The sequence below is a fragment of the Neolamprologus multifasciatus genome, chromosome 17 (assembly GCF_963576455.1).
Source record: "Neolamprologus multifasciatus chromosome 17, fNeoMul1.2, whole genome shotgun sequence".
Taxonomy (NCBI): Eukaryota; Metazoa; Chordata; class Actinopteri; order Cichliformes; family Cichlidae; genus Neolamprologus; species Neolamprologus multifasciatus.
The window spans coordinates 38,363,900-38,377,114 of record NC_140455.1 but is presented as its reverse complement, the minus strand read 5'-3'; the positions used below and the strand labels follow the sequence as shown (position 1 = coordinate 38,377,114).

Genomic DNA, 13,215 nt, shown 5'->3' with positions numbered 1-13,215 from the left:
GCTACGAGCACAGCGCGCCACATAAAAACAACTTAACAACGCTGGAGAATAAGCCCATTTTCAGGGACTGGGGGAGGATACCAGTGGCCCAAATTACATCACGGGAATACAGCTCCACTTACATCACTAAAAGTTTTTACGGCATATTATCTTGTAAGAGTTGAAAGCGACTCGCGGTTTAATCAGCTACAGACCACGCTGCAGCGTGCAAAGCTGGATAGCATACTGAGAAGCTAACGGCTACTGAGGAAAAACAAAAATTCCCGAGTACACAGAGCTCAGTGTTCAAGCTCGGACCTGCCGTGCACTACGAGCGCCGCTGCAGGGACAGCTCACTGATGTGTGTTTGCTAAGGTTGTGCGATTCATCACCACCTGGTTACACGAAAACAAAGCTGGTGAGAAATTTCGACTTGGCTACATTTGCCAGCAGGAAGGTGATGTGCATCTCCTCCGTGGTTGCACCGCGGCTTTGCTGTGGTAGAAAGAAAACCGTTCCTGGCTGCTTTACTGGTTTTATTTTTCATGCTGACAGTTTTTAACTGGCTTGAGAGTGAGCGAGAAGCATTTAGCCGCCTATAGTTAATGTAAGGTGGACGCACAGAGAACAGATTTCTCCATACTGGGGAAGGACGAACATGTTTTTATTTTAAAGTTTTATCTGCACCGTTACAGGAGGAGCTCAACAATCATTTTAGCTATTTTAAGAGAGTCATTACACTGAACCACAAAGCATCCAGGTTACAGAGGAAAACAATTTGATGATTGCCTGCTGTTTGTTCACATGGTGAACTTTTCCTGTACAGCAGAAAAATAACAAACATCAATTGAAGGACTTGACGTGATTTTATCACATCACAGGGTTCAATGCATGTCTTTATCCTGTCTTCCTTCTTTCACCCCAACCAATCGCAGCAGATGGCCCCACCCCTCCCTGAGCCTGGTTCTGCTGGAGGTTTCTTCCTGTTAAAAGGGAGTTTTTCCTTCCCACTGTCACCAAAGTGCTGCTCATAGGGGGTCATATGACTGTTGGTTTTTTCTCTGTATGTATTAGGGCTGCCATGATTAGTCGACTAGTCACGATTAGTCGACTATTAAAATCGTCGACGACTGATTTAATAGTCGACGCGTCGTTTGAAGCTTTGTAAGATCACAAAAGACGCAGGAATAAGTAGTAGGATTTAAGAGTGTAATAACGGACTGAAACAGAAGATGGCAGCACTGCATGTACAAGGATGCCAGCTGCCGTTAAACCCCGAAGAAGAAGAAGAAGCTGTGTCCCAGAATTCATAGCGCAGCCCAGCTCAGTTTCCAACAATGGCGGCAGCTAGTTAGTTTTAATATTACTCTTATTATTCTTTCTGGGTCACAAAATAAACGTTTAACATATTTTCAGGCGAGAATGTAGCTGTGTAAACCTCAAATATCTGCTCAGTTTATCAAGACACCACATATTTTCAAAAGCGCTCCGACGTTTTCGGAGACGTCTGTTAGCCACTAGCTCGATAGCTAGCCGGGGGCTAGGCTAACTAGAGCCGTGAGAACACCGGACTCCCGGCTAATCGTTTTCAAACCCACCGCCGTCTTTCACTACTCAGGTTAAACATGATATATAAGTCACTTAGATAACTTAAAATGTTATTGTTTGGCTGTTTTTAGTATTTTATTTGTTCCTGAGTAAATCGGTTTGGCTGAGATTAAAGTTATAGTTTTTACACAGCTGAATAAACATCAAGCAGACAGCTGATTATCAGAAGTGTGAGATGCTCGAGAATTTACTCCGGTGTCCTGTTATATTTTAGATAGCAAGGAGTTTATTAAACTTCACCGAAACAATCTGCAAATTTCATTAAAATTTAATAAACTATCATCTTGTCTTTATTTTTAGTTAGCACATACCTTAAACACTTAAAGCTGTAAGCTAATGATAGTTATATAAGAGCAGATGCTGCTGGTGCAATAAGCTGTACGTTTTACGTCCAATGGATGATGATCTGATTAGTCGACTAATCGCAAAAATAATCGGCGATTAGTTGACTATCAAAATAATCGTTTGTGGCAGCCCTAGTATTAATAATTGAATTGAATTTCAAAATTGCAAATGCTGAGGATGAGCCAACAGTAAAAACGATGAAGATTCTTTTAGACAGACGATGATGTATCAGTCAGGCTTCATGCTTTAATGCGCAGTCTTTATTTAAAATGGAAACATTTTATTGCATGTTCTGGATGCTTCCAGCTCATGCTGGCTTATATCTGTGCAGGCACTTTGCATACAAAGCTGCAAATTTTTGAGCAAACTGTAACTTTCTGAGATTATGCACTGAGAAGGTTTCTGTGTCTAAAATAATCGTTACCACTTTTAAACATGCGATTGCACCTCAACCACACTTATCCACAGCTTCACATCTGGCTGGATGATCTGAACTGGTTACACGTGTTGTTTAGTCAAACCTGAGCGAATAGGACCGACCGCACCGGCTATGAGGTACGCACACCCGCCTACCCAGCCTGGCCTCACCGATGGTGGTAAAAACCGATTTGCTATTTCAGGATCTTTTGTCAGACACCTGTGTTACTCCGAGCTAGCGAGAAGCACCTGGGGAGCTCTAACGTGAGCCGAAACCGGCGATCTGCCCGTATAATCAGCTGATTGCTTTTCGACACATTATCATTTTCGAGTTTTGTTTCATTTACAACCCAGCGAGACTCTCACCGAGCATCCACACCCCTCCTTCTGTCGAGGCATATGGGTCTGTGAACTACAGAGCACCTCAGCTCTCTCTTTCCTTCAGAACGACGAGCAGAGCGATACTCCCCAAATTTCGGGACATGGGGTAGAGATCTTCTTTATTAAATCACAAGTGTAGTTTGTGCATGTATGTTAACTCCAAAGCTTCTACACAGATCCTAAAAGTCTAAAAGAAAACAGTGTGAACGTGAGCGAACTGAGAAATGGCCGCGCGATGCGCTCGCACGCACAAACACACCGAGTCTCGGCGCCTGTGTCAGAGGGGAGGCAGTTTGTTCGTATACAGCCTGTATACAAAGAAAAGAGAGACAGCATCAATAATGTAGCATCTTGACTCCGGGAGTCCACAAAGTCCAATTAATCTCAAAGCCAGAGGAACAAAGGCTTTGCTATCTGACAAACAGGACATGGTGTAGTTTGCTGTGCTCTGATTCAGACTTGATAAGCAGAAAAGATCTAGAAAAGAAATGTTAGGGGGCTTAGCAAAGGCGAGTTAAACACCAAAGGTGGCTAAAAGAGATCTTCAAAGGGAACGTCCCGACTCTTTTCGGCTCCTCTGACATTTCACCGTCTCAGACAAGCCCACCTTAGCTCCTCGCTCTGACTGAAAACACACCTTTCACTTCGAGTCGAAACAGATTAAATTTGACTCTGTTCAGCCAAACTGAAAATGCCGCTGTGTGCTGCGCATGCTTAGGAGAAAATACACCGGCCTATGTGCATCATTGCATATGAATGTACTGTTTATAAACGCACGGTACCGGTCTGTGAGTCGTTTGGTACCGGACCGTGAGAGTTGAGCCTCGGGTGTTTTTATCGTTAACTCTGTTCCCCCACGTTATGAATAAATCTTCTTTTTTTTGGTAGCGGTACTGGTTTTATTTTGTTGTATTTATCCGCGCCACCTTAAAGGTCGGTCCGTGGCACAAAAAAGGCTGGGGACCGCTTGTTTATAAGGTTGGGAAACCTGCAGTCAGCTGAGCCTGAAGGAGTCACAACGTTCCTCCCAGCATTTGATGATTTCCACAGATTTTGCACATATACACTCTGACACCGTACTCTTCACATTAGCTGTGATTTTTACACCACAAAAGTTAAATAAAAGCGTCGCCCATTGTTTGAGCGACTCTTTACACACATGCAGTGTCTCTCAGTGATGAACATGGTGATTAATGACGTCCTTACAGGTTTATATCTGAGAGCGTCTCTGTAGGATCCAAACAGAGCGGCCTGCGCTCTCAGGAAGGCCCTCGCCACACCACTTCCCGTCGCTGTCGACTGCTTCTTCAGCTTGCTCTTCAGCGAGGACACCTGATGGAAAAGAAAGAGAGAGAGGTGGTGGGGGGGAGAGACGGAGGGGTAAAAGTTAAATTATCGCCTCTGAAATTGGTGGAAGAAACAGCTAGCCCATTCTGGGTGTGAAGTATCACATTTGCAGGTCATCTCAAAGAAGGGAAAGGAAAGAAAGGGAGAAGCTTCAGCCTTTCCACCGATCTGTTGTGCTGCTGGGAGCACCTGCTGCTTTGCTAATTGAGCGGAGCATGGGGGCGGCGAGGAGGAGGGGACATCGGCGAGGAAATGGAAACTCGCATTCTTGATTTTCCTCTCTCACCCTCTCCTTCTCCATACTGCTCTTCACCCCCTCCCTCCCTCCGCCACCCATCACCTTCTTGCTTTTTTCGCCATCTCTCCCTCCTGCTTCCCCCTCCCCTCTTGGCTCTGCTGGACTCCCTCTAGAAGAGGATTCTTGACATAAAGCGTCTTTAATTATTTTCCCCTCTCCTGGCTCTGTCTCCAGGACTCCAGGCGAGAGTGGAGGAGCAGCAGGCCTGAGCTTGTTTTAGGATGACAAAAGATTCACCCCGGCCACCGGGCCCTGGGGAGTCTGGGAAGGAAGTTGTCAAGAGGCTCTCCTCACCTGCTCAGCAGTAGTCTGTGTTGTGGCAGTGCGAGGAGGAGGCAGAGATGGCGAGGCACTGCTCCTCTCTGTGTGGGCTGTGCCAGCCTAGCACAGAAGCACAATGTTTGATCGGGTTGTGCAGGAAGTCTAGATTACTCTAACACAGTGGGCTGGTAGCGCTGGCTTTGAATCCCAATTGCAAAAGGAAAACATTACGTTTAACCTTCAACCTCAATTAGCGAGAAATGGATCGAGTGCACCTCCAAACTTTGCATTGTTTCAGTCTATTCGACACCAGCGTAAAACGGGTTGAAATACCACCTGCCAAACTGGGACAGAAACTGGGAGTGCACAATGACCACCAAGAAAAGGGAAAATTCCCGTTTGAATTAATCTAACGTAGAGTCAAGTGTTGTTCCTGTTACTCTCATCCATCACATCACCGCACACACTCTGTTTATTTGCACATTTTTACTGTAAATGACGGTGGCCCTGAGAGGCCAAACGGACTGCAACGTAAGAAAACACCAGCAATAAGAAAAACGCTGCAAAAGCACACAAAACACAACGGAAATGGGAAAACGGAAATGGAAAAAAGTTATTTCCAAAAGCACAAGTGTTTCTGGGGAAACAATAACCCGACGGACCAGTTGCAGGAACCAAAACATGCTAAGAATTGCGCTGAGAGACACTTAAACCAAGTGGAGGATCTGTCGGTTTTGTGAGGTGAGAGGTGTGTTAGCCTAACTAAAAATCACGAGATTAAAACACACTTACCTAGCATGTTTTGGTTCCTGCAACTGGTCCGTCGGGTTATTGTCTCCCCAGAAACACTTCCCTTGTGCTTTCGGAAATCTGTTTCCTATTTCCGTTGTGTTTCGTGTGCTTTTGCAGCGTTTGGCTGTATCCCAATTCAGGGTCTGCAGCCTCAACGATCCTCAAGGGCCGCGTACTTAAAGACCGCTAAGGCCGGAAGTGCGAGCCTAGTGAAATGGGTCGGTCTAGCCTCCGTTGCGCTGCCCAGGTTGCCTAGCAACCATGATACTAACAGCTAGAAACGTTTCATACAGCTTTGTTTGACAGAAATGAAGGAGAAAATCTTTTGTTCATTTGTTTGTTTGTTTCTACATGACCTTTGATCATTCTCTGATTAAGCTCAGCTATTGAACGGCGTATATTTTAAAGTAAAGGCTTTAAAACCAAGTTAGTACAAACGTCACTAATGTCACATAACTTTGCCGACATGTAATGTTTTAATGATCTTCATTATTAAACATTTGCACATAAATAAGTGACATAATATTCAGTACTTACTTAAAGTTTACTCTTCAGGCGCCCCTCATCCGCCGTTTTTTTCGGCAAAATTATCCACACTCACCGCCGCGCTATGCATTCTGGGATATGTTGGGCCACGAAGTCTACACCGCCACGTCCTTAAAATTCAGGGAAATGAAGGACGCATTTGAGGGCCGCATTTCGGGCAGCCTTTGAATTGGGACAGTCTTCGTCGTGTCGCGGCGACGTAATCGGCCTTAAAATGCGGCCTTTAAGGCTGCAGACCCTGAATTGGATATAGCCTTTAACACACTTACCTAGCATGTTTTGGTTCCTGCAACTGGTCCGTCGGGTTATTGTCTCCCCAGAAACACTTCCCTTGTGCTTTCGGAAATCTGTTTCCTATTTCACCACATGTCGCACTGTGTATGTGTGTGAGGCGAATAAAATTTGAGTATCTGCAGCGAAAACGTCAAAGCGATGAAAGCAGAAAAACATCTGACCGCATGTTTGCAGCAAATATGATAAAGTGCTGATCTGGTCTGTGGTCGCGTACATCGCGCCGCGGCGTTGGGGGGATTTTGTCATCTGGCTTCTGCAATTAGCCGATCTGGGAAACTTCAGGGAGGAGAAGCAAAGTGTTAGCACAGCTCACACGGAGGACACGCGGGGAGAGGCAGAAAGAAAGGCAGCCGGAGAGTGGCAGTCTTAAACTGGGACAAAGACAAAATGAACAGTGTTGATTTGGCTCCCCTGGGCTTCCTCACTCTCCACAGCGTCCCCGTGCTGCCATCGCAAATGCTCCCAGGCATCAAACAGAAAGTTTATCACGGTTAAATTAACAAGTGTCATCTCCATATCCACTCATTGTGCTAAATGCTTTTATGTTTATGTAAAGCCCTTTTTGGAATTAATATTTAATGTTTATGTGCATTTTCACTGTTTCCCCCTTCCTCGCAAATCATTAAACTGCCTCCCCTCTCCTTTTTGGAGGGGGGAGAATCAAAGCGAACACAATGTCAGTCTACGAGGGGGAGGCTTACCCCCGAAGACTGTCAGAGGAGCCGGGATAGTGAGTTTACTGTGCGCACTGCAGCTTTGAACGGGTGAGAGCGCCGCGAACACTTTTTAATGAGGTGGGGACACAATCACTGTTTTGTGTTTTTACTTCCCGGCGTTTGAAAAACGGGCGATAAAGCGAAGAGTTGCAAGTTTCACCTTCGTTCACCGGAAGAGCTCAAATATCCTCCTTCGGTCACACGTAGCGATTAATTAAATTGCCAGATATTACAAATCAAATAGAGCCGTCGCGTGTTTTGTTAATAGAAATGAAAACGCGCATCGCACAGGAACAAAAAAGAAATAAATAAAACCAACGTGTACGTCGTAATTGGGTTTTGAATATGGCGCCTACGCCACAATCATCAGGTGTGCCTCGGCGGTAATGGCTCTGTCAAACTAATTAACTTCTGCAGTTTGAGTGAAGCTAACGAGATGCGTACAGGCATCAGAGGAAGGCCAGGCGCTACAGGTGATAACCCTATTTGGCAGTGACATTTTTTAGTGTAAAGTCACAGTGGCGGTGATGAGATCAAAGGCAGAGAGTCCCCCATTGGGTCCAATTAGAACTATAGCATTGTACAGGGAAGGGGTGGCAGGGGGAGAGAGGGGAGTGGGTGGTTGTCGGAGAGAGACGCAGAGACAGAGAGAGGGGAAAACTGTTGAGTTATGATATTCATAATCTATGCAGAGAGGCCTTTCCAGTACAGGTCTTCTCCCCATAGCTGTGATCTTTTCAATTTACATCAAGGGAAGATGGTCGGGGATGAAAGCGGGGCATCCAGGCGCTCGGCCCCCAGAGGGCAGACACGGGGCCTCATTAAGGCCCGGCCCAGCCAGCCCCAAACAGGATTTGAAGTGCGTCACATAAAGAGCACGGGGTCAAAGGTCAGACATAGAACAGATCTCCATTTAACTCTCCAGCTGGAGATGGTAATTAGCAGGTGCAATGATGATCCCTGCCTGAATGTAAGGGATGATACCTCTGTAGGTGACACCAGGCATCTGTGTGAACGCGTGCGGATGTCTGCGCTCACGCCGCCGCCTCATGCGTCGAGTGAGCATCAATCGAGGGCCTCGCCTCGCGCTGCTGTGCACGTGTGCACGAGCTTTTGGAGAATTTTTAAAAAGCAAACTTACCATGTGATTTCCTGTTTTGTAAAGTGACACAGAATCAGGTGATGATGAGGCGCACAAACGTTCACTTTTAACCCTTTAAGACCTACCATAGAACCAAGTCCGCCAGAGCTTCTATTATATGTTTACAGGCTGTGGAGCCATTTTTGGGAGCATTTCAAGTTGCTATACATCAATACAACCATTACAGCCTAAATTTTAATAATATGTCTGCATTAAGTGCATAGTAATTACATAAATTGCAAAAAAGTGCAATAAACTACAAAAAAATTAAATCGTTTTTGTTTTTTTAACATATATTTCTAGTTAGAGAAATTTAAGAGGCTTATCCCTCAAAACTGTAAATACAAAAAAGTTGCACAAAATAGTTTCCCACCACAGGAAATTTATTTTGAGTGTCTTCATAGTTTTATTTTTGAAATACACCAATTTTTATACACTGCAGGAAAAACGAAAATAAATATTATAATGCAAATTTGCAAAAAAGCAGCATATGCATCAAAATAAACTATTTCCAGCAGTGCAATATGAGTCCTAAGCATCCCAGAAACCACACAGAAAGTCATAAAGTCAAAGATAACTTTTAAAAACACCAGTATAGGCTCATGAGGCCCTGATGGTAAAAAACTACATTTCCGCAAAATGACGTCACTTCCGGTTTCGGGCAGGTCATGGCGGACATGCGATAGTTCGTGCTGATGGACGTAGGAAGTGTTACAAACAGCTGATCGGATCAGCAAAGCGTGTTTCTGGAATATTATGTTTTTGTTCCTGCAAGTGCTTTTTATGCAGTTTTTGCAAAACTATATGTGGAAGGAAACTGTGACCGAGGACAAGCTGATGGCAGAAGATGTAAGTACAACTCCTCCGGTTTCATATGCAAAAAAAATTATTGCGCTAGCTCACGTGGTTGCAGAGCTACCGGGATTTAAAAATAGTTACGCAAAACGGAGTGTGCTGCTCTGACCGGCTTTAAAGGGTTAATAAACAAAAGGAGAAGAAAAAACATCTGCAGACGAGCTCGATTATATACAGATGTGTCGAATTTTACTTTAAATTTTTACTCGGGCATTACAAACAAAAAAAGAAGTCTCACAAATAACGACCCTGATGCTTCTGTTGTTTTAAAAGAACGAATAAAAAGTTGGATTTTCTTCTCACAAAAAAGGAATGTTTTGTTTAAGAATCTGTCCAGGGAAAGAAAGCCATGGGGACGCAATTAAAGAACTACAAAGAAAAAAATAGTTATGAAAATCTCCCACTTTCTTTTGATGTGCTGCAGTCTGAACTGTACACACACAAATCTGAACAAAGACACACACACACACACACACACAAAGAGCAACTTGGAATCTGTGAGAAATCCTTCATTCTTTCAATTAAAGATAAATATTAGATATCTTTTAAACCGTAAAATGAAAATTAAGCATAAAAATGCAGAACAAAGACAAATCTACACAAATATAATCGATACTGGTTTTAGGTTTGACTGCAAGAAATTATTATTTTTAAATCAGTAAAGCAGTGGAAGAAAAAACGAAAGAATAAAGTATTCAGAGCGTTGCAATACATTAGTCAGGCGAAATGAGAAAGGGTGAGAAAGCAAAGGGGGGAAGCAGCGTGTGTGTGTGTTTTAATAGGGCTATCTCATTGCCATGAGATTCTGCCCGGTGTGGGGTTACTTTGTCAAGCTGACCTCTTATAGCAGCTGAGCGGCTGAGTTTTGCATACATAATTAACTACAGCTAAATGTCATCCCTCACTTCAATAACTAACGCAGTGGGTGATGCTGCTCTCCCTTTTTGACTTCTAATCCAGAGCGAAGCGCCGGCAGACCGACTACGTGAAAATGAAGTGCAGCTTTTTAAACTCCACGCGAGTCAATGAAGGGCTGCTCGCGCTGCGGCGCCGCAGAAACACAAATCACAACCTGGAAAACGAGGCTTTAAATGAGCACAGTCGGTGCAAACAGGACATCAGATACTTTGCTTGGAGCTTGTTATGATGTGCTGCAGATTCCAGAACTGTTTCTGGTAAAGTGCGGCGTGTAGCCGGGGTGGAGCGACTGCATTCGGCGCTGAGCTACCACGTAGTTGCAGCACAGCATGTGAGGGCAGCTTTGCTTTAAGTGAAGCAAACTTGACTTATTTTGAAGTGAAAAAGGCCAAAATGTGAGCAGAAAGTTTACTCCAAACTACACGACAAACGTTCCTCCGGCGTGCGGGTGTCTCTGTGCGAGCGTCGCCTGCTGTCGTCGGCCGCGCTCCGCTCCACACGATGACGTAGATGTTGTTTTCTAGAAAATGTCAGAAACCGAACGCCAAATTAAAGCCGCGACGTTTGATTAAGTGCGCCAGGTGATCTCAGGAGAGGCGCGCAGACGCAGCCTCAACCCCCTCGTTCATTTGTAAACCTCCAAATGTAGGCTTGAAATACAGGAAGTAGGAGTGTACGCTGTAAATCCCCCCCTTGATTGGGAATACAAATGATCAAATGTGCGAAGGCTAGGTGCGTACGGGTACGCGGTGTCAGCAAAGTAGCACGAGGCAGAGAGGAGGAGAAGAGAAGGAATTAGGCTGTGATGTGAGAGGGAGCATCTGAAAATAAAGATGTGAGCTGCATTGTAGCAGCTCACCTTGAATACGCCGCACAGAAAGAATAATACATGAAAACAAAAAAAGTCTTCCATCATTGGTTTGAGATCAACTGCCGGGATCAAATAACAATCCGATTCAGACGAGCGATGTTTGTTTTCCGAATTAACAGACTCCTAATTTGCTATTCTTGGATACTTTTAATGACTGCTGGAGTAAACAGCTCCGCAACCAAAAGCCAATTATAACTTTATCAGCACAATCTCTGCTGAAGCATCGCGGAGAAGGAAACACAAATACCTTGATCTTCCAGGGAAAACTACAGCTTCTTTTTTATTTGTTTTTATCGACGATTCCTTTTCAGTAAGCTTGTCAACACGTTGCTTTTACTGACACGAGCGCAGCCTGTTCTGAGATCAACATTAATGTATAAAAAGTATCCAAACTTTTGGTTAAAGCAACTCTAAATAATGCAAAATCCTGCCACAACACTGTCGGCTCTATTTGTCTAATAATATCAGGCCTTTTATTTAAAAACAAACACACGGCTTTGCTGTGGACCGCCATGCTCCAAATATTCCTCACGTTCCAAATAAAAACAAAAAAGACAAATTAATTCTGAGTCTTTGATTAATGTGACGTTTCCAATTTAAAAACAATAAAAATCACGAGTTCCCCTCAAACGTCGGCGGCATCCTTACCAATTACTCTCAGTCAGATCTTCTCGCTGCTAAACGGAACCGCTACTGGCGTGGTAGCGTTCGTAATAGTCAATAAATCTAAAATATTATGTGTGAAATTGCGGGAAAGGACCATTAAGGGGGCGGAGCTGGAGCAGGGGTCCCGTCTGAAAGGGAGACACTAATTCGGGACAACTGTGAACTCTGAACCCGCTAAAAGCGCGGCCACTGGTCAGCAGATCCTCGTAATGGAGTCCACATGTGCTCGCAGCCCGCGCCGCCGCAATTAAACGGATCTCCAAAGGTTTCCTTAAATCAACATCGGGGTGTTTTTAGTCGAAGTGCCCATTCGATGCTTTTATATATTCACACAAAGTGAAATAATCGTTGGGCTTCACGCCCGAGCGTTACAGCGAGGAGCGCAGAGAAACCAGGAGCGCCGTCGAAGCTCAGCAGAGAATCACTCAGCATTAATCAAGATTTCAGGCCTCACTTTGACAAACGGCACAATGCCTCCTTTTGTGTAAACACAAACATCAAATGCCATGTGGCGTGTCCTCATCACTAACAAGCAAACTAACAAGAGACCTGGAATTCCACTCAATTAGTACCTGCTCGCTTTGTTATTAATCCGCTAACCTCCGAGAAAAGATGAGAGGAGACAGGAGGGGGGAAAACGAACGGGAATAAAAACAACAACAATTTGTTACGATAAATATATTAATGCCAGCAAAGTTTCCGTTTCAGGTGGTGTAATTCGACGTGATGTGCAGGCTATGTTCTGTCATTAGTCAGGAAAAATGGCGAGTGGGGATCAAAGCGAAAAAGCCTCCGAGCCTGCCACTTAATTTATCACACGGCAAAGACAAAGGCTTCTCTCTGCGCTTCTGTCGCTTTCAAAAGCCCCGACTCGTTTTATGACAAACTCAGTTTGCAATTTAATTTAGGGAGTCGGTCCCTGGGTGCAGAGAAGTGAGAAGTGAGAAGAAGGTAGCCAGACAGGCGGAGACGCATGAGGAGCAAACAGCGGCTGCGGGAAACGTCCAGGCAGGCGGGAACGCTGCGAGGGAGGGAGACAAGAAGGCAGACAGGTGCCATGAAACTCGAGCAGTCAGGCAAACGGGCGAGAGAGCTGGCAGGAAGTGTGAAAGAGATCGGTGCACACGGTAAAGAGGCATTCACACACGCTAGCAGGCTGAGCAGCGCTAAAGCAGCAGAAGCAGAGAAGTGTGGGAGTGCGAGCAGGGCGTGAGTCTGCTGGGCAGTGGGTGAAATCATGTCCTGCTGCTGGGACAGGAGCCCCGTAGGCGGTGCGACCCGAGTATATACTGTTAGCGGCGTGGGTAATAGAGCGTCCGCAGCCTCACGGCGGAGCTTTAAACACACACGGTGAAGAAGAGCTAAACAACCACAAAGACCGGTGTGTGCGAGTGACCCCGACGCCATGGTGATGCCTCCCGTAGCACTGACCGGCGTCGGCGTTAATTAAAGAGACGACGCGCTGGCAGGTGGCTTCGCTGCCCGCTCTGGTAATTGGCCCCTTTCTTCCCACTCTCTCCCCCCACAAAATCACCCATCTCTGCCTTTTCTTTCCTCTGCCTCGTCCCCTCCTCCTCAGAAACGTGCCAGTGGGCAGGCGGGAACGCGAGACTTTGTGAAATAATGATTAGAATGGATGGAGATGAAGGGAAGGGAGTTTCACATTTTCCCACAAGCCTCTGATGGTCGGGGATGCTGTTTGCCTTCCAGCGTCATACGACGCGACGGGAGTTTACTTTAGACAGCCGCAGTCTGAGGAGCCGGTGCTGCAGTCATTAAT

The 13,215-nt window shown here is 45.3% G+C and overlaps 1 protein-coding gene across 6 annotated transcripts in view; it reads right to left on the bottom strand.

The window, feature by feature from the left end:
- The window catches only part of dennd1b (DENN/MADD domain containing 1B), a 106,228-nt gene that overhangs the window by 26,415 nt on the left and 66,598 nt on the right, over nt 1–13,215 (bottom strand). For all 6 annotated transcript variants that reach the window (XM_085137059.1, XM_085137056.1, XM_085137058.1 and 3 more), the window contains one exon: nt 3,937–4,062. In XM_085137059.1, coding sequence (XP_084993185.1) covers nt 3,937–4,062 — 126 coding nt within the window. The remainder of the gene's footprint in view (nt 1–3,936; nt 4,063–13,215) is intronic.